The sequence below is a fragment of the Erinaceus europaeus genome, chromosome 5, assembly GCF_950295315.1.
Source record: "Erinaceus europaeus chromosome 5, mEriEur2.1, whole genome shotgun sequence".
In the NCBI taxonomy this organism is placed as follows: Eukaryota; Metazoa; Chordata; class Mammalia; order Eulipotyphla; family Erinaceidae; genus Erinaceus; species Erinaceus europaeus.
In genome coordinates this window covers 110,228,730-110,248,528 of record NC_080166.1, presented here as the reverse complement: position 1 = coordinate 110,248,528, position 19,799 = coordinate 110,228,730, and the positions used below count along the sequence as shown (strand labels likewise).

The 19,799-nt window shown below is 32.5% G+C and overlaps 1 protein-coding gene across 17 annotated transcripts in view; it reads right to left on the bottom strand.

The window, feature by feature from the left end:
* Window positions 1-2,114: 2,114 nt before the first annotated feature.
* The window catches only part of RBM26 (RNA binding motif protein 26), a 69,460-nt gene continuing 51,775 nt past the window's right edge, over window positions 2,115-19,799 (bottom strand). For 16 of the 17 annotated variants that reach the window (XM_007531393.3, XM_007531394.3, XM_007531395.3 and 13 more), the window contains 3 exons: window positions 17,506-17,592; window positions 10,849-10,962; window positions 8,416-9,230 (listed from right to left, as the gene is read on the bottom strand). In XM_007531393.3, the coding sequence (XP_007531455.1) occupies window positions 9,141-9,230; window positions 10,849-10,962; window positions 17,506-17,592 (291 nt within the window). In that variant the 3' untranslated portion in view covers window positions 8,416-9,140. Of the gene's footprint in view, window positions 3,107-8,415; window positions 9,231-10,848; window positions 10,963-17,505; window positions 17,593-19,799 lie in introns of those variants that run through there. The other variant, XM_060191589.1, reaches the window with a different exon arrangement.

Genomic DNA, 19,799 nt, shown 5'->3' with positions numbered 1-19,799 from the left:
ATACAAGAGTACTTTAGTTCAAGTTTTATCTTTTATCAGTTCAAGTTTTATTACCACTTTAAAATAACAAAAAGCTGCTACAGCTTAACCAATCACTTTTGCTCCACGGAAAGAGCAGGAAATTTCCCCCCCATGCCTACACACATTCATGAAATGGGATACTATGGGCATAGGTATTAAAAACTGGAAGAATCCAGTCTGCAGACAAGAAAAGATTCCTTTGGTGTTTTGAAACTCAGCAATTCACAGAAATTGAGTTAGACCATTTACTAAGGGAAATCTTGTGCCAGATATTTGTTCTAAAGTATTATACCAAAAAATAAGTTCAGAATTTTGAGAATCAAAAGTAAACATACATGAATGCTTTGCTGACACTTAAAACCACCTTAAGAACATTCACTAAAGTGCTGGAATGAAGTCTTGATGCAGAAAACAACCTACAATGCAAAACTTGTACAGTGTAAATAATGCATTTCTTTACAACTCATCAAATGATCTGTAAATATTTAAGAATTGCTCTGCCTCCTGTTGGGTAAAAGACAGATCAAAATTAAAGGTAGAGCAGGATTACATCGTGGTTTAATGCTAGAAACATTTCTCCACATGATATAGGGGGGAAACTGAGCCAAACAGAGTGTATTATGCTTTTATTCTAGCCAGATTAACCGTTTCTCTTATCAAGAGGTTACAACAAACTGAAGAAACTATTTTTTTGGAAATTAAGCAAATAAGTGTAGTCATTCTGTGTCTTCTCTCTAAATTACACGATTTTTTCTAATAGGCTGGGCTCTTTACCTGACTCCTCATGAACTACATTTACAGTTATATTGCTAAATTAGAATAAACCCCAAGCTATATTATAAAACCTAGATAACAGGTTCAAAGTGATATTGAGAGGTTTTGTAGCACCAATGACTTTTTCCTAAGACACCTGAAGAGCTTCATCTTTTAAAGTACAAGCTAAAAAATATTCAGTTGATCTGTATTTATAAATTTTTTTTAAATATTTTTATTATTGGCTAGAGACAGAAATTGAGGAAGAAAGGTGAGACAGAGAGAGAGCGACAGAGAGACACCTGCAGCCCTACTTCAACACTTGTGAAGCTTCCCCTGCAGGTGGGGGCCAGGGGCTCGATCCTGTGTCCTTGGTGCACTGTAATGTGTGCGCTTAACCAGGTGAGCCACTGCGTGGTCCCTATTTATAAATTTTATATTAAAAAACACAGCATAACCAGAGCTGCCAAATGCTGTTAAGTTTAAATATTAAATAAAATTTAAAATTTTAATTGAAAAAAGTAATAAAAAAATGCTTCCAATAATGCAATCATGCAGAGGTAAACTGTTTCAATAAAAATGATTCTTTACATTTATATACATATGGCTCCATGAGAATTCTATGCAGAAAGAACTGGGATTCTGTCTTTTTAAACCAGAACACTGAGCAGTTCTCCTTTAAGGTGGTGCAGGGGATTGAACCTGGGTCTTCAAAGCCTCAGGCATGACAGTCTGTTTGCATAACCATTATGCTATCTACCCCTGCCCAGTTATCTTGTCTTGTAATTGCCAATGCATGTTTCAGCTTTGCCCTGCTTTAGTTTTTGGTTTTAATTTAAAAGTTAAGAGAAAAAGATGATGACAAAATAAAGGTAAAGGCAGTTACATTGTTTGCATTCACTAAGCAGCCTAATTGTTAATAGAAGTTGTTAATAGAAATGTTTGGGTTTCTAATCTGACAGGTAAAAACCATTATTATGTGGACACAAAATCTTATCTCAAAAAAAGAAAAACTATTTAGGGATACATTTATGAATTTCCTACGGCTAACTTATAGTCTACAAATGTGAACTAAAATGTCTAACAGAAAATATCTTGTGAGCAACCAAGTCACAACTATGTTAAACATCTTTCAAAAATATGCACTTTCCTTTAGGTTAAATCTAACACTAATATTGTGAACCAAAATAGACAATTTACAACTAATAATTTCATTCTTGTTATTTTTTATGAAGACAAACATCACAATGTGTGTGTGTGTGGGGGGGAGTGTAGAAGAGTCAACTTTGTGCGCACAAAAAGTTAAAAACATAAACATAGTTGAAGGCATTTTTTTAAAAAAAAAAAAGCGAATAGAATCAAGTGCAATTTGATTTTTTTAATAAAGATTTGCTACCAAATATAACTTCTAGAATCTGTGAAACTTCAGACTATGAACACCTTTTTATCATGTTCATTATAAAAAATTTTTGGATTAATATTTAGGTAAGGCTTAATTATATACTACAATAATTCATACTACTTATAAATAGTTTGGACATATACCTTTTAAGATAGGAATATTAACAGTATTAAAACACATTACCACTATTTCCCCCTTGCTTTTAAGATGGTCTTTGAAATCTTGATTGTGAAGAATATGAAAAACTGTTAAACATTTTAATTTTTTCTCAATATTTATAATCTATAGATAATCCTCTATTACTTGGAAGAAAATTATTCTCCTTGCTGATTTTGAAGAACAGGTTAAAAAAATTATCTGAGTAAATGACCTTGGTGACTATTTTAGTAAGTATAGTCAAAAGAAATAAATATGTTATTACAATTTGTAGAAGTTTTTTTTATCAATTATTACTTACATGACTATTCCAACCCTCCCCACTTTACATATCCTAAAACCAAGAAAAATTAAAACAGAACCCATGTTTTAACTTTTTAATCATTTTCTTCATTCTAAATTATTCATGCTAACAAACATAGAGAGCATCATGGCTTTATAATTTCCTAGACACAGTTTTCAACTTGGCTAAGATTGAACTTATATTAGGAAACCAAGAAGTCTTTTTCCTTCTTATGATGGTTAAAAAGTAAATGGCTATAAGGAAGAAAAGTATTAAAAATAAGGTCAGACAAAGCAAACACTCAGATATACTTCTGGACTCAGATGTACTGTAAAAATAAAATGCTAATTATATAGTACATGTAAACAAGTGCTCAAAATAGATAAAAGGTAAACATAAAATGACAGAATATTATTATAACAGTCGTCTCCAGACAGGAACAGGTCTTGCTGTTGTAGTCACAAAGCTAAATTCAGGCAATGATGATCTCTCTGGTGAAAAAAGAGAAAACTATTAAAATAAAAAAAACTCTGAAAATAGTAAATGAATCTAAAAATTGAATCATACCATAAACTGAGCTCCAACCAGTTAAAAAAAAAAAACAACTATGAGAAATTACTTGAATCAAGTTGTAACAAATTACAGAAGAGATCAGCTTTGAGTTAAAATATAATCTTAACAAAACTTGTCTGTATCATGCTTCCTTAAACCATCAAGTTGCAGAGATGACATGAATATAACCTGGCTATGATTTGAATGATTTTTTAGAAAATATGGTAACTGACTAGATGGGTAATTTTTATAGGTATTGGTAGGCAAAGTAAGTTTAAGATATCATGAACAAATTCCAAGATACTATATATAAAAATAAGAGTAATCTTAAAATGTTTTTTAAAGACTTCAAATTATGGAGATTATCCATATTTTTCTAAAATCCCATAATCATTTCATTAATTAATCATACTCTATGACATAAAATCCTATACTAAGGACAATGATGAGTGAAAGTCAAAAAGCACACTGACAGTGCTTAGAATACAAAAGGCAAGCTGAGTAATGGGAAGATGAATGGTAGAAAGAACTACAGAAGTAAGAAGATAGTGGTGCAGGGGCAAGGTAGGAGTATGGAAAGCTGACACAAACAGGTAAATAACAGTCTTTCAATTACATTAAATGAATATATAATAATAACAAAAGTAAAAGCATTATGATTTCATTAGCTACTGCTGAAAACAATACTCATGATTTACCAAAAAAAAAAAAAAATTCCTGATTAAGATTTTTGGGTAGTTATTTTGAAAGATTATTATCTGATAGGTATATAATGATCATGATAACAAAGAAAAAAAAAACTATTCTTTTAAAAGCCTAATGCACAAGGACCCGGGTTCAAGCCCCCATCTCCACCTAAAAGCTTATATGCATACCTTAGACTATGTAGCTTGCTCAAGAAGTAAACAAAAATAAGACACTTCCTTCAGTCTGGGAACAGGACATTTTATTTCTGCCTTACAAAAAGACTGTATACTGAAGACAAAATCCTAGGTTAAATTTCCACTTTTAATTTAAATGGTTAAAAAAAAATCTGAGAAAAACTAAAAAATGAACTAAAAAGTAGTCAGAATATTATGCACAGGATATTTTTGTTTTAAAGGGTTAATTAAAAAGTTTTTGGTGGGCAGGGTAGATAGCACAATGGTTATGCAAACAGACTCTTGTGCCTGAGGCCCTCTCAAGTCCCAGGTTCAAGTCCCTGCACCACCATAAGCCAGAGCTGAGCAGTGCTGCAGTTAAAAAAAAAAAGTTTTTGGTGACACGCTGTGGCACACTTGGTTAAGCACTCACCAGTGCACAAGGACCTAGGTTCAAGTCCTTGCCCACCTGCAGGGGAAAAGCTTCACTAGCGGTCAAACAGTGCTGCGGGTCTCTCTCTCCCTCTCTATCTCTTCTTCCCCTCTCAATTTCTCTCTCTTTTCAATAATAAATAAAAATAAGAAAATAAAAAAAAGAATTAAAAATTGCTTAAAATAAGTAAAAAATAAAAAGTTTTATAAGTGAGGGAAAAGTTTACAAACACTGACATCAATTCTCAAAGGCCTTAAACTGATTTCCTATAGTTAATTCACATATGTAAAGAGAAAAAGAAAACACAGATCAATAAAAATTTGTTCAACAACCTTAAACAGCCACTGATATTTCAACATACTAAAGAAGCACTATCTTTTTCTCTTTTTATAACCATTAACAGTTAGTGATTAAGGTTTCAAGGCTGGAAATACAGTCCAATGAAACAGCTGAAGTGGCAAGAACTTCCTTTAAATTCAACTATTCTTTCTGGAAGTGATCAGTTTAAAACAGTAAAATTCTGTCTTTATAGAAAACTATTAGTTGTTACATTTGGTCATACTATAGTAAAAAAGAGTGCTGCTATTTCCTGTCATTTCTGCAATGTTTTCAATAAATGTATGGGTATCTGTTAACCACTAAAATTGTAAATGTTACAACTGTTCAAAATCATTTAAAACAACACTGCTTAAGTAGAGAAGTAAAATATGTAAAATGGACAATTCAACCATATCTTGAAGTAATCCTAACCAATCTCATAGCCCATAAATACATATCATAATTCTATTTTCTCAATATAAAGTAGCTACCTACATTGCTCAGTCCTTCTTTAACTCCCAACTCAGTTCTTATCTATACTAAAGCAAAGAACTTGTTAGAAAAACTGCAGAATTAAAAATGTATTCCAAGTTTTGAATAGCATATTGTAATGCAAAATAATTTAAATTTTTTAGTTTAGAACCACAAAGAAAAGTTCTAAGTATGAAAAGAAAAAGCCTAAGTATGAAAAGAAAAAGCACTAGTGAATACAAAATCATTATCCTAATCAAATCTAAGCTGTTTCTACTAGTAAGATGATAGAAACAACAAAAACAGATAGGAAGAATTGATATAGGTATACTGTTTATGTGAAATACAAATGTATCATAAACGGACCTTAGAGATCATTTGGTCTAGTTCTTCATATTTTACAGACAAGGAAATATAGCCCTGAGTTAAGAGACATATTTATGTAAGGCAAGAGAATTAATTTCAGAGCTGGGGCCAAACCTAAAGGTCTTTTACATTTTTAAAAACTTTATTTAACTTGATAGAAATTGAGAGGGAAGGGGGACAGACAGAAAGGGAGAGGGCTAGAGAAGGGGGAAGGGAGGGAAGTAGGGAGGGGGAAGGGAGGGAAGTAAAGAGGGGGAAGAGAGAGAGAGGGAGAGAGAGAGAGAGAGAGAGAGAGAGAGGAGAGTGTGTGTGTGTGTTCAGGCCATACCACCCTGAACAAGCCCAATCTCTGATCTCTGAAGCAAGGTCGGGCCTGGTTAGTACTTAGGAGGGAGGGAGGGAGGGAAAATGGGAGGGAGGAAGAGGTAGAGAGGAGACCTGCAGCACTGTTTCAATGCTTATGAAGCAAAGCTTAAGTTAACCCTTGTCAAATACTCTAATAACATAGTTATCTCTGGCTGGGTGTGAGCACTTCTTTTCTTACATAGTTCAGAAACTGTATATAATACTTAAAAAAAATTTCAAAACATTAATGCTTAATGTTACAGAAATATCCCAAGGACTACATATGCATTTGTAACCCCACCAATGTTTTATTTAACTGTATCAATTGTTTAGCAAAATGGTCTCAGTGGCTAAGACTTCTGAAAAACTGTTAAGAATTAACAAGGGTATTAATCACTCCAATACTGGAGAGCTAAGTAACAATGTGTTGATTCATTAATGCATCTGACAAAACACCTGAATGCCCACTATGAGTTTGGCTTTTTTTTTTTTTTGACAATTATTAAAGATAAAGATGAATAAGACATGGTCCCCTTCCTAGAGGAGCTTATAACCTAGTGGGGAAGACAGACATATAAAGCACATAAATCATACTACAATATTAAGTACTATAACAGAGAAGTGAACAAGTGCTGTATTAAAAGGGAGGGTAAGGATATAAATGGCTAATGACCAAGAAACATACTAATTTTTTGTAACAACATATTCACTACAATCAAAATCACAATCAATAATTAGGAAGAAGGCAGCAATGTAAAGTTAAAAAAATGTTGGCAATAGAATCAGAATTCCTGCATTCCAACCTAGTCTTTCTAATTACTAGTTGAGATTTTGGGCAACTTATTTCATCTTTATTAATCTGAATTTCCTTATCTGTAAAATGGAAGTTACAAACACTTCAAATGAATATCAGTTTTAGGTGAAAACCACAAAAAGTAACATTTAAAGCACTAATATAAACATTAATTTAAGAACAGCTAAGTATATGTTAAGCAGTAATTATACTTAAAAATCACATAAATGATGAGAAAAATAGCTGTGAACCCAATGAGTGTTGCTACTATTTAATCCTCAGACTTTGGAGACTAAATCAAACTGTAACTGTTCTGATTCATTCAAGGCATGGTTTAAAACACTTTTAAATTTAGGTTACCACAAAATCTAAGACTAGGAAAAAAGATACATTATTGGTCTAAATAAACAGCAAGTAATTTTAGCTATAAGAGTTTTATAATACATTTTAAATTAGGCTAAAATTTACTAATCAAGCCATAAAGCCAAAAATCAGCATGGAGATTTAACTGTCCTTTCAAAGATTTACTTTCGTTTCTTCTTCTTTCTTTTTAAAGACATTTTTAAAATTTGTATTTAATAGTGGCTTACAAGATTGTAAGATTATAGGGTATAGTTCCACACGGAGATTTACTTTCTTTATAATACCTGTTTGGTGTAAAGAGAAGAAACATGAGCCTCTGCCAATTTGGCACCTTTCAGGACTACTAAAAAGAAAAGAAAACAAGCTTACCCAATGAATTAGAATAGCACATAATCAACATATAAGAGACTACAAAAAACATTACAAAGCTAAATAAAGAATTTTTTAGTTAAGTCCCTATTTTGACAAAATAAATTTAAATGTAAAATTGTGAACGCTGCTACAAAAAGTATTACAAAAAGAACATATATACACAACTATAGCGCTAAATGTACGGGGTTGGGACTGGAAGAACAGTATTCCACTAGTTGCTCCAATGGCAGAAGACTATAAATGGTGGAACTGTAGTCTGTGATTGTTGAATACCGCAATTTGAGAAGAAATAGATTTGAAATTTTTGATTTTTAATATAATCACTATAATTTCAGGAGGGGCAGAAATTATTGCATCTGAAATAATTAATTTCAAAAGATAAATATATCATTTCCTACCCTCTTCAATCCATAAAGAATGAATGCATGTATTTTCTGAAAACTATTTTATCAACTTTCAATGATTATGTTCATTTGCAGAGTCCAATTAAAAGAAAAGCCACAATATTGTTGTAAATGTCAAATATTTTTATACAAATGTAAGAAATACACACTGAAAGTATCAGACTGGAACACTTACCAAACAGTGTTTTCCTAAAGCAGTATCTATAGTATATGTCTTTATTCATACATCTTCAAATGGTCAAGTTTTCTTTCATACATCCAAAATGTAATGTGATGTTTTCTTATTCACCAAATGTTAGCTCTACTTGAAGTCTGGTTCCAAACTAATCAACCTGCTTTAAATCTTAAGACATCTGTTGAGAGTTTATAGATCAAACCAAACTGAAGTGGTATAAAATTTAAACATTGGCTTGTACATTATTATCAAGGTATGGGTAAGCATAATTGTTAAGAATAAGTTAGTGATTATAGCTCCTTTTGTGATAATTGGGGGGGAGGGTAGATCACCATCCAGAATGGTCTGTTTGATTTCTTTTTTTTTCTCCTTTTTCTTTTCTTTTTTTTTTTAATCAAGGAACATTGTCTTAGCTTTTTTTTTTTTTGTCATTGTTTTTTTTTTCTTTTCTTTTCTTTTTGAAAGACCATTCCACTTTATTTTTTTTAACATCTGAATGTATAGGACTCATATGCAAAGCAGTCATACACCATTATCATTAAAACCCATATGGTAAATACATACACAAGTCCAACAAAAGGCTAATACATAGTAAAGCCTAAGCATACTACTATGTAATATTATGAATACATAACTTGGGAGACTTTAGGTTCTATGTTATCTACTCATTTTTTAAAACATTCATTAAGATTTTTAATGCAAATTCATTCCTTATTTGGATTAAAACAAAATCTTCTAAGTTATAACAAGGGTTGGTCATAAGTTTTCAGACCTATTCATTAAGTTACAAAGAACCCAAAGAATTCTTAATGTTCAGTAGAAGTATGTAATAAAAACATTGCATATGTTTCTAGTGTGATGTCTTTAGCAATTGTTTACTGAAATAAAAAGCAAACATCAATCTTTCAAAATACAGGATCAGAAGGCAGTTTTCTTCTCTTTTGTCTATTTGGGAAATCCATCTTCATCACATTTTACCAAAATTGTTTTTACAAATATGTAAAAGTACATTAGATAATACTAATGAAACACAGATAAGAGTTCTAGAATATGCAGATCAATGATCAGTCAAATCATCTTCTCCAAGAACGAGATTCATTGTCTTCTTCTTCTTCATCATCATCTTGAAGTAATGAGTCATCCACCAAAGACTCTTCCTGAAACTTTAGGTTAAAATGCATTTAGGAATGTACCAAAAAAAAAAAAAAAGTGACACTTTATAATACTGATTTCTCTTTTAACAGAGCTGAATACAAAAAGTATTTCTATAACTAGAACAACAAAGAAAACAAACTATGTCCACTCTATAGCTTCTCTGTAATTTCTTCTATGGCTTGCATCAAACAGGCAATAAAGAAACAACAAAGTAAGCCTCTGTACATGCCATTTCTCCTGCCTCTCTTTATTAAATACTAGCATCTGCAATACTTATGAAAATACTGCTTGACACTTAAAAAAAAAAGGGAACATTAATAAGTTTTCCCGGGCTTATTCTATCTAACTCTAAATACTAAATCAGCTAATAACTAGTATAGAAGTATATAAAATTTGTATCTCTTTTCTGCTACATGTAACAAACATTTTCTATTATAGCATTCTTTTCTTTTCCCATTCCCTTCATAAACGTGTTTCTCATACTACTGTCCAAACTTTTCAAAATACCTAATACCAGGAGTTCTCCTGCTTTTCTCCCCATTCAATTCAAACTCATGGAAGGACAAAGGTATAATCTAAAATATAAAATGACAAATCATGTATATGAGTTTCAAAATATACATTTTATTCTTGCATTTGACTACGGATATGTATAAAATCCTTTAATGCTCTTCAAACAAAATGAAGTGCCATTATAAAAATATAATAAAGGCAAAACACAAGAATCATTTAATTTCCTCATCTTACCTTTACTTTTTAACTTCAACTTCTTCCTATAAATTGTTTTATGACTAAACAAGAGTTGCTTACTTTTAAGTTTTTAGTTTTAATGGACTCTCCCACCACTATTCATTATGTCCACATCTTTACAGCCACCAGACTGTTATTACTCAAAAGGAAAATATACACTTCCACACCTATCCCTCTACCTAAAATAAGCCTCTCAAATATAATATATTCCCCGGCCCAGATTTTAGTTATGAAAAGCTTCTGTATCACTTAGGGTTCAGCTCCATTTCATCAACTCCATTAATATTTTTATGGACACAATCATTCCTTCCTTTTGAATTTCCACAGCATATTGTTCAAATCTATTTGCATATCATTCTGCCATATATATATATATAGTAATTTCTAGTGTCTGTCACTACCCCATTCCAGATTATAGCTCATTGATGATAGGGACCGTGTCTTATTCATTTTCTATTTTTGCCTATCACAAGAACTATCATATAAGCAGGCATTCACTCTAATGAACTAAAATATGAATTAAAATATAGGAAACCTAAAATGTTAATAAAGCAACTGATTTATATACTCTAAAATGTATAGATTTCCTGTGGATAAAAGTCTAAAAATTACTGTCTTCTAAAAGTAAATGAAAAGTGAAAGTGTGCACACATGTGTATATACATATATATGTAAGACTTTCATATGTTATCTTTGGAATAACAATCTATAGTTTCATTAATGCAAACAGTTTAAAGTTGTCTGCATTAACATGCCAGCCCCTTCCTAGAAATATGGCTCAGGAATAAAAAGTTTGTGTTAAAATCACAGCCATAAAAATCATACTTTAAAGGCTTGAACATTTTGAAAAAATAAATATTGAAAAATAAAACATACTTCCTCTTCATCAGGCTCAACTTCTTCTGTTTCAACAGCTGAAATATTAAGTATTGGTTTATTCCATGCCAGTTTTAGATCCTGCCCTTTGAAACGAGCTCCATGAATTGCTGCCTGAAACACATTAACAACAATGGGAGATAGAACATTAATAATTTCTGAGAAAACAGCTATGTTACCATACTCAATATTTAAGTTAGCTCTGCAATGAAGATAGTTGTCTATTCACGTGCTATGCAGCTATGTATTTCTCTATTGGTTTAATTCACAAATTATAATTTACATTTCATATTTTACTTCTAAAACTCAGTACAGTGAATGGAAATCTTTTATAAAGAAAACAAAAAACAATTTCTCATATATGCATAGAACTATTTTTGTCTGTAAGAATTATGTCTGTATATTTACAATATAATTGTAATTGCTATTGAAAGCAAAAATTCCAAAGTACTTAAAGAACCTGGGTACAGATTCAGAACCAAAGTCTAAACTTGAAAGTTAGTATGCATTTTATTACATTTTCAATCTTATTAGTTTGAAAATAAAATACAAAGTCACTATGAGTAAGAAAATACTTAATAAGTATACCAATAAGCTTACATACACAAATAAAGCATCAAATTATTTTCAAATTACATAAAAATATACAAATACCATAAAATATTTGACTATCATTCTTACTTTTAAAAGATGAATATGGTAACACATAAATTTAGTAAACAGTCAAGTCTAAGCATTTGCTGGCTAAGTAGATGGCGTAAAAATAGTATATTTAAATCTAAGTAACACAAGTTAACATCAGTGCTAGTAACATTACAGAAATACCTCATAGTCAAAAGGATTTATAGCACAATCTCAAAGCACAGCATAATGTAAAATGTAGAAACAATGACATGTTAAATGACAACTGATCATGAGTTGTGTGATTTTCATGTCCTCAGGTCTAAATTTTAAACCTGCACATATAGCTATCATAAATTTAAAATATTCAGGAGTTGGGCAGTGGCTCAGGGGGTTAAGCGCATGTGGCGCAAAGCACAAGGACCAGTGTAAGGATCCCAGTTCCAGCCCCCAGTTCCCTACCTGCAGGAGAGTCACTTCACAAGTGGTGAAGCAGATCTGCAGGTGTCTGTCTTTCTCTCCCCTCTCTGTCCTCTCCTCTCTCCATTTCTCTCTGTCCTATCCAACAACAATGACATCAATAACCACAACAATGTTAAACAAGGGCAACAAAAGGGAAAATAAATAAATAAAAATTTAAATGATTCCAAGACTATTAATCCTAGATTCAATATCATATAACAAATTAAGAAAAAATATGCATATTTTAAAGCTATAACTATTAGATAAAAATACACAGTAGGGATGGGATGGTGGCCTATTCAAAAGAACAAACATATTACCAAACAGAGGGTCTGGGTTCAAGTCCTAATCCCTAACTACAGAAGGGAAGTTTCACAAGTGGTGAAGCAGTGCTACAGGTGTCTCTATCTCTTACCGCTATCAATAATAATAATAATAATAATAATAATAATAATAATATGGAAGAAAGATTTGGGTTAGGAATTAAAAAAATGGGGGGGTGGCATTCAGAAATGGTGGTGCTGTACATGCACTTATGTTTAGTGATAACCAAAAAAGTTACTGGTGCTTTCCAGAGAAAGTTCTTGACAAATATTTCTGCTGATTTAATTACGTTAAGTACGTTCAACATATACTTCAAATTTACAAACAAGCCTCTAGAGTTTCAGATGTAAAATTGTAGAATAAAATTAATGAATGTCAAAGCAAAGAATACTTCACTTTTTATTAACTTTGCTGCATTAGAAACTTTCAATAAAAATTTGAAATGACAAAATTTCTGCTTTATGAAAATGCTATTTTATTTTAGGTAATTTATAACAAAATATTTAGGTTTTGTTCTTTCAAAAATTTTGAATTCAAAAAATTATAGTCACATAATATAAGTAACAGCCTATCGTTATCCAACTCATAAGAGATAACTACTAAAGCAACCAGTGGCACTATATAAGATACTAGGTACTATACAGCAAACCCTAACAAAAGGAATTTTCAAAGTTAAGCCAATTACCAAATAATGTGATAACATTAACTATCCATTGTCTTTTTGAACCCTAAGACAGCAGGAACCTCACATCTCCACTAGAGAGCCTATATTTCCCGAGTCCTGGAACCTTAGGATAGGGCCCACTTTCCCGCATGCCTCTCCCAATCCATATCAAATAATATTGCATCAGTCGATCGCAACCTAATCAATACGATTGCCACCTCAACATGCTTCAGCTCAGACTGTGTCCAGAGACTTCACGTGTGGAATGACAACCCTTCAGCTTCATTACTCGGGTGAGCCCTTTCCTTTCATAGTATTCTCTAATTCCATCCCAGGTGGTTCACTTTCTAACAAAGTCCCAAAACCTAGATATAGACCAGGTTCTGTGAGAGAGAACATGCAAAATATATACCTGAAAGCAGAAGTACACTAGAGTTTGCAGTGAGTAACCCCCCCTAACACTTCCTCTCCACTATTCCAAGCTTTGGGTCCATGATTGCTCAAACAATTTGTTTGGCTTTGTGTGTTAACTCTCTTTTCAGCCACCAGGTTCCAGATGCCATCAGGATGCCGGCCAGGCTTCCCTAGACTGAAGACCCCACCAATGTGTCCTGGAGCTCCGCTTCCCCAGAGACCCACCCTACTAGGGAGAGAGAGAGGCAGACTGGGAGTATGGACCAACCAGTCAACGCCCATGTTCAGCGGGGAAGCAATTACAGAAGCCAGACCTTCCACCCTCTGCAACCCACAATGACCCTGGGTCCATGCTCCCAGAGGGATAGAGAATGGGAAAGCTATCAGGGGAGGGGGTGGGATATGGAGATTGGATGGTGGGAATTGTGTGGAGTTGTACCCCTCCTACCCTATGGTTTTGTTAATTTATCCTTTCTTAAATAAAAAATAAATTAAAAAAAAGAGAGAGATAACTACTAGTCTGTGAAGAGTACGGTCAAAAGTCCTACAAGTATTTTCTAGTACACATACTAAAATTGTTTGTATATACACATAGGTACATATGAGGACATTCACTGATTTTACAACTTATCTTTATAGGTTCTTTTTATGTTGTCAACAGATTTGTTGGTTTCTTTGAATGGCTATAGATATTTTTAGATTTTCAATATATTTAAGCCAGTTTACTCAAGTATTCTGGCGTCTTTACTTAATCAAATACTTTGTCCAATTGTACTTTGATTTTTCAAAGCTTATTTCTAATTCAGAGGAAAGGGCTGCTCTTGCATTTGTTTGTACTATGAAGTATTAACTTTTCTTTTTAAAAAATACTGTAGTTATTATTTATTAGAGACAGAAATTGAAAACGAGAGAAAGAGAGAGAGAGACTGACTGACTGACTGATTGACAGCACTGCTTCATCACTCAAGAAACTTACCCTGAAGGTGGGGACTGAAGTCCTGAGCCCAGGTCCCTGCTCACTGTAATAGGTGCACCTAACTGGGTGTGCCACTGCCTGGCCCCTTACAATTTCATTTACTGAAATTTATCAATGTATATTTTTATGGTTTCTGAATACTATCTAAAAAAAAAAAATCTTTACTCTACTAAATGATTTTCAGAAATCTCCATACTAGAAATCATTAGTAATGCCCATGTCCAGCAGAGAAGCAATTACAGAAGTCAGATCTCCTACTATCTGCACCCCAAAAAGGATCATGGCCCACATTCTCAGATGGGGAAATTACTGTTATTTTATAATAGAAACCAGACTAGTAGTTTATATTACAATGTGTTGCTTCAAAGCATTTTATTAAAATGTACATTAAAATAAACTTCAGAATTTTAATTAAAAAAACATATTTATGAAGCACCACAGGCAACCAAGTGATAGATGGTGGAGTGCGTGCTTTGGCACCCCCTCCACAGGCCCCCAAAATAGAAATCAGTTTTTAAAAAGTAAAAGGAGAAGAAAAGAGTGAGCAATGGAAGGGAAGGGAAAGGAGAGGAGTTGGGTCAGACTGGTGGCTCATTAGCTTCTGTACCCTCATTCATTCTTCCACTTAAAACAATTAAGTTTAAATGTATCTATAGGTTGTCTTTTAGCTATGTGGCAGTTGTATTAAAGTGAAAGTAAATATAAATGCTAAAGTACAGACAAGTGGAGTAATAAGTACAGATGAAGAGAAAATTAAATTTGTTCATATCAATACAAATATAGCTTAAAAGAACAATTTCTATAGAAAGTTTTCAAAAAAAGACTAACAGTTTTATGTGAATGCTAAGATTAAGAAATCTATACCTGTAATACTAAAAGTACAAGGAAACTTTTCAATTACTTTTTAAAAAACATTTATTTATTTTGGAAAAAGACAGAAAAATTGAGAGGGAAGAAGATAGATATCATCACTCATGAAATTTTGCCCCCTGCAGGTGGGGGTCAATTACTTTTAATAAAGCTAAAGAATATTAATACCTGGTAAAAAAATATCTCCCAATTCTCTAAACCAAGCTTACTTTTGAAAACTGTATTAAAATAATTAAAATTAAAAAGAATAGTCCATTGAGTTATCAAAGAGAAATAAAATGGGATTTATACCAAAAGTGAATGATTTAATATAGAAAGCAATAAACTAATGTATGGGGGGAGGGGGAACTCTCAACTTTCTATAAATACAAAAAAAAAAAACATGATAAAGAACTACTTTTAATAAAAGAGCAGTTATTCATTTATAGCCTAAAAAGCCATGAGCATACTTCATATTTCAAATAGAACTATTTTTATTGAACATTTTTATTCATTTCCTACACAAGAAACATCAATTTCTAAGTAAGACACTATACTATTAATGCCACTTAATGTTTACCTAAATGTACTATTAATAATTAGAAATACTAAGTATCTTAATGTGAACAATGGTGGTAAATGGTCTATTTGATGATATGAATGAATACAAAAAAACATCCAAAGAAACAAAAACCCAAGAAAATGAAATTAAGCCCTACGCAAAAATAATTTGGTGAGATGGTAGTTATACATTCAATAAAAGTAGATAATAGTCTTGGCTACAGCTGTTGCACATCTAACTGAACACGTATGTTACAATGTGCAAGGGTCCAGGGTCAAGTCCCCAGTCCCCATCTGCAGGGGGAAAGCTTCACAAGTGGTGAAGCAGTGCTGCAGGTGTTTTTGTTTCTCCCTATCTCAATTACTGTATCTATCCGATAAATAAGTAAATAAAAGATAAAAAAATAAGTCATTAAAAGATAGTCCTTTCACACATTAAACCAATAAAAACATAAAAATCTCATTTTAAACTAAATTCAAAAAGTTAAAACTTACATGGTCTCTAATACTTGTAAAAATATGTACTACCTCTGTCTTCTGACCAAAGTTCAGCTAGATACTTTATTTTCCCTTTCGTTGCCCTTGTTTTTTATTATTGTTGTAATTGATGTCGTCATTGTTATATAGGACAGACAGAAATGGAGAGAGAAGGGAAATACAGAGGGGGCGAGAAAGACAGACACCTGTAGACCTGCTTCAATGGCTGTGAAGCGACTCCCCAACAGGTGAGGAGCCGGGGGCTCAAAACGGGATCCTTAGTCGGTCCTTACGCTTAGCGCCACCTGAGCTTAACCCGCTGCACTATAGCCCGACTCCTGCTAGATACCTTTTAAAAATTTATTTATAAAACGGAAATTTTGACAAGACCATCAGATAAGAGGGGTACATACTGTTTTGCAAGACTTACCAAATCAACAGTCTATTATGGTTTCAATTCTATAAAAACAAATTCTGACCAGGTAAGCCCCGTGCAATATATCTTTGTGCTGACAGGGATCATACACTACAAAGAGGATAAGCAATTTATAAACTACTTCAAAACTTAGATAATAATCAACTTAAAAGTTCTAAAAAACAACAACAACAACAACAAAAAAAAAAACCTCAACCTTCCATTTACTTTAACTATTTGGAACTCAATACATTTTCCCAAAGACAAGTCAATATATCTACTTTTTTATAATTCTGAAGAAAGAAAGCACAGGGCTTTTAAAAAGACTACTGTAAATATTCCCATACCGTACTCATGTCTCATTTTCAAATCTTTGTGACCTAGATTAAAGATAAGGTGCATATACTTTTGGTCATTTTTGGGGGGAGACAATTCAAGAAAGACAGCTTAAGACAACTGGACTACACAGGGGACTGGGAAGTGGTGTACCCAGTTAAGTGCACATGTTACAATGTTCATGGACCTGGGTTCAAGGCCCAAATCTTCATCTGCAGGAGGAAAACTTCATGAGCAGTGAAGCAGTGCTGTGTCTCTCCCCCTCTCAGAAAACCCTCCCCTCTTGATTTATGCCTCCATCTAATAAAGATTTTTTTTGTTTTGTTTTTAAGACAACTGTAGTAAAACAGACAGTAAGAGCTATACTAAAAAGAATCCTAAAAGCTAGAGTTATATATCAGATTTTAGATAAAAATTATAGAGGCCAGCTGGATATGTTCTATCTACTATCAAAGAGTATTTATTAGTAAGCTGGAAAAAAATTTAGACTGAAACTTTAAAGCAGCATTTATAACACATTAAATCTTAATTTTCAATAAATCAGATTGTTATACTTACTGCTTCAGCTTCTGCTCTTGTCTTGAATGTAATTACTGCATGAAGTGAAGAGTCATCAATCTGACAATCTTCAATTTCACCATATTGCTTTAAATTAAAAAAAAGTATTTCCTCCAAATAAATACTTTGAAACATCCAAAATCCTAATGGCTTTTCAAATAATAAATACACCTCATACTGCATAACTCATGGTGATTAAGAGGGAAATAGTCATTAATTTTAGTTCTCAGTATTGTAAATAGCAGTCCTGCCTTTCAATATTTCTTACAATTCCACAATTTCTAAAATTAGGGAAATTATATTTGATTGAACTTTTAATAAAAGGATAATGGTTAAAGAGTGAACTTCCTTGGATTTTAAGATAATAAATATACCTCATAATGCATAACTCATGGTGATTAAGAAGGAAAAAGTGATTAATTTTAGTTTTTAGCACTGTAAATGGCAGTCTTGACTTTATTATTTACAATTCCACAATTTCTAAAATTAGGGAAATTCTATTTGGCTGAACTTTTAACAAAAGGATAATGGTCAAAGAATGAGCTTGTTGTTTTTCCTTTAATACTTATTATTGATTCCAAAATAAACTAAATTATTTCTAAAGAAGAATATTTAGGGGCTGAGCAGTGGTACAATCACGTTAAGTGCACATAGTACTAAGTACAAGGACCTGGACAAGGATCCAGGTTCAAGCCCCCGGTCCCCCACCTGCAGGGGGGTTGCTTCACAAGTGGTGAAGCAGATCTGCAGGTGTCTATCTTTCTCTTTCCCTCTCTGTCTTCCCCTTCCCTCTCAATTTCTCTGTCCTACCCAACAAATGGAAAAAATGTCCTCCAGGAGCAGTGGATTTGTTATGTAGGCACCAAGCCCCAGCAATAACCTTGGAGGCAAAAAACAAACAAACAAACAAAAAAAGACAAAACAAAACAAAAAAATGAATAATACTTAACCCATAACACTCTCAGCATTAAAAAAAAAAAAAAAATCCAATTTAAAATTAGGGTGGAGTCAGAGAATTTAAGTTAATTATGCCAAAGGATGAGCGTTCAGTTGCTTCAAATGTTTAACATTAACTGATGACCTTCTGCTTTTATTCTTGCATTAGACTCTAAAAACAATGTACTCTTTTAGGATATAAAAGCAAACTATTAAGTTATGCTTGCTTTTGGTTTGCTGGGTTTTATTTTTCCATTTTGTAGGACAATTTTTCTATAAACAACAATCTTTATCACATAAAATATTATTCCTTTATGAATCATTACTAATAACCCCTTACAAAAAATTATAAAAACAATGTCATTAAATACACACTCCATACAGAAAAATTCTGTGTAATAAAAGAGAAGACTAGAGTAATTCATATCTCAGGTCCATTAGTTACTAGCTCTATAAACTTGAACAATTTAATATCTTAAAGCTTCATTTTTCTCACTTCTAAAATGGACATAATAAAGATACTTAATACCTCATAGAGCTTCTAAATAACTCATAATACCAGTCACAAAAGAATTGCTCTAAGTTTTAGTGGTGACTTTTATTTATCCAATAGTCCTTTAATAATGCAGTGTCGTTCTCCCCCTCTGATAACCTGGAATAGGTACAAGTCACAGGTTGATTAAAACAAAAACAAAAACAAATTTAAGGTTAGACTTTAAGCCTGCACTATTAAAAACCGGTCATTTGTAAATATGCATTACAACTACTAACTGAGTAGAGTTTGAATCTCTAGATACAGGCAGGAATCTCTGCTTAGAGGCTCTGTATACTGTTAAAACTAAGACCTTCTCATTTGCACCAAAAACACATTCATAACAAATTTACTTTGGTTCGATTATTTTAGCATATTCATTACTAACTTCCAGGTTAGTTAGATGACTATATGAAATACATGTACATTATCTGGATCTTCCTTCTCTTGTCAAAGTTTTGTAAGTGGGGTATATCCCAAGAAAGAATAGGGCTAGATTATCTTTTTTACTGGTTCATTAAATTTTTCACTATTCTCTTTCTACAAGCCTGTGTGAATGATATTACTCTAAATTTTGAAGGATATATAGATTTTAATAAATTTAATTTCATTACAAATTCTGTTTGTAGTTTAACTGGTTTGTGTTAAATAAACATATTTAAACTCCTTAAGGGTATGAATCAGTTATTTCCTTCATATTTTCAGAGCAATTACTATAATTCTAAGGACAAGACAGATGCTTAATAACAAACTTTTGGAGGGGATTGGACTGTGGCACACCTGATAAGAGTGCACATATTACCATGGATAAGGGCCCAGGTTCAAG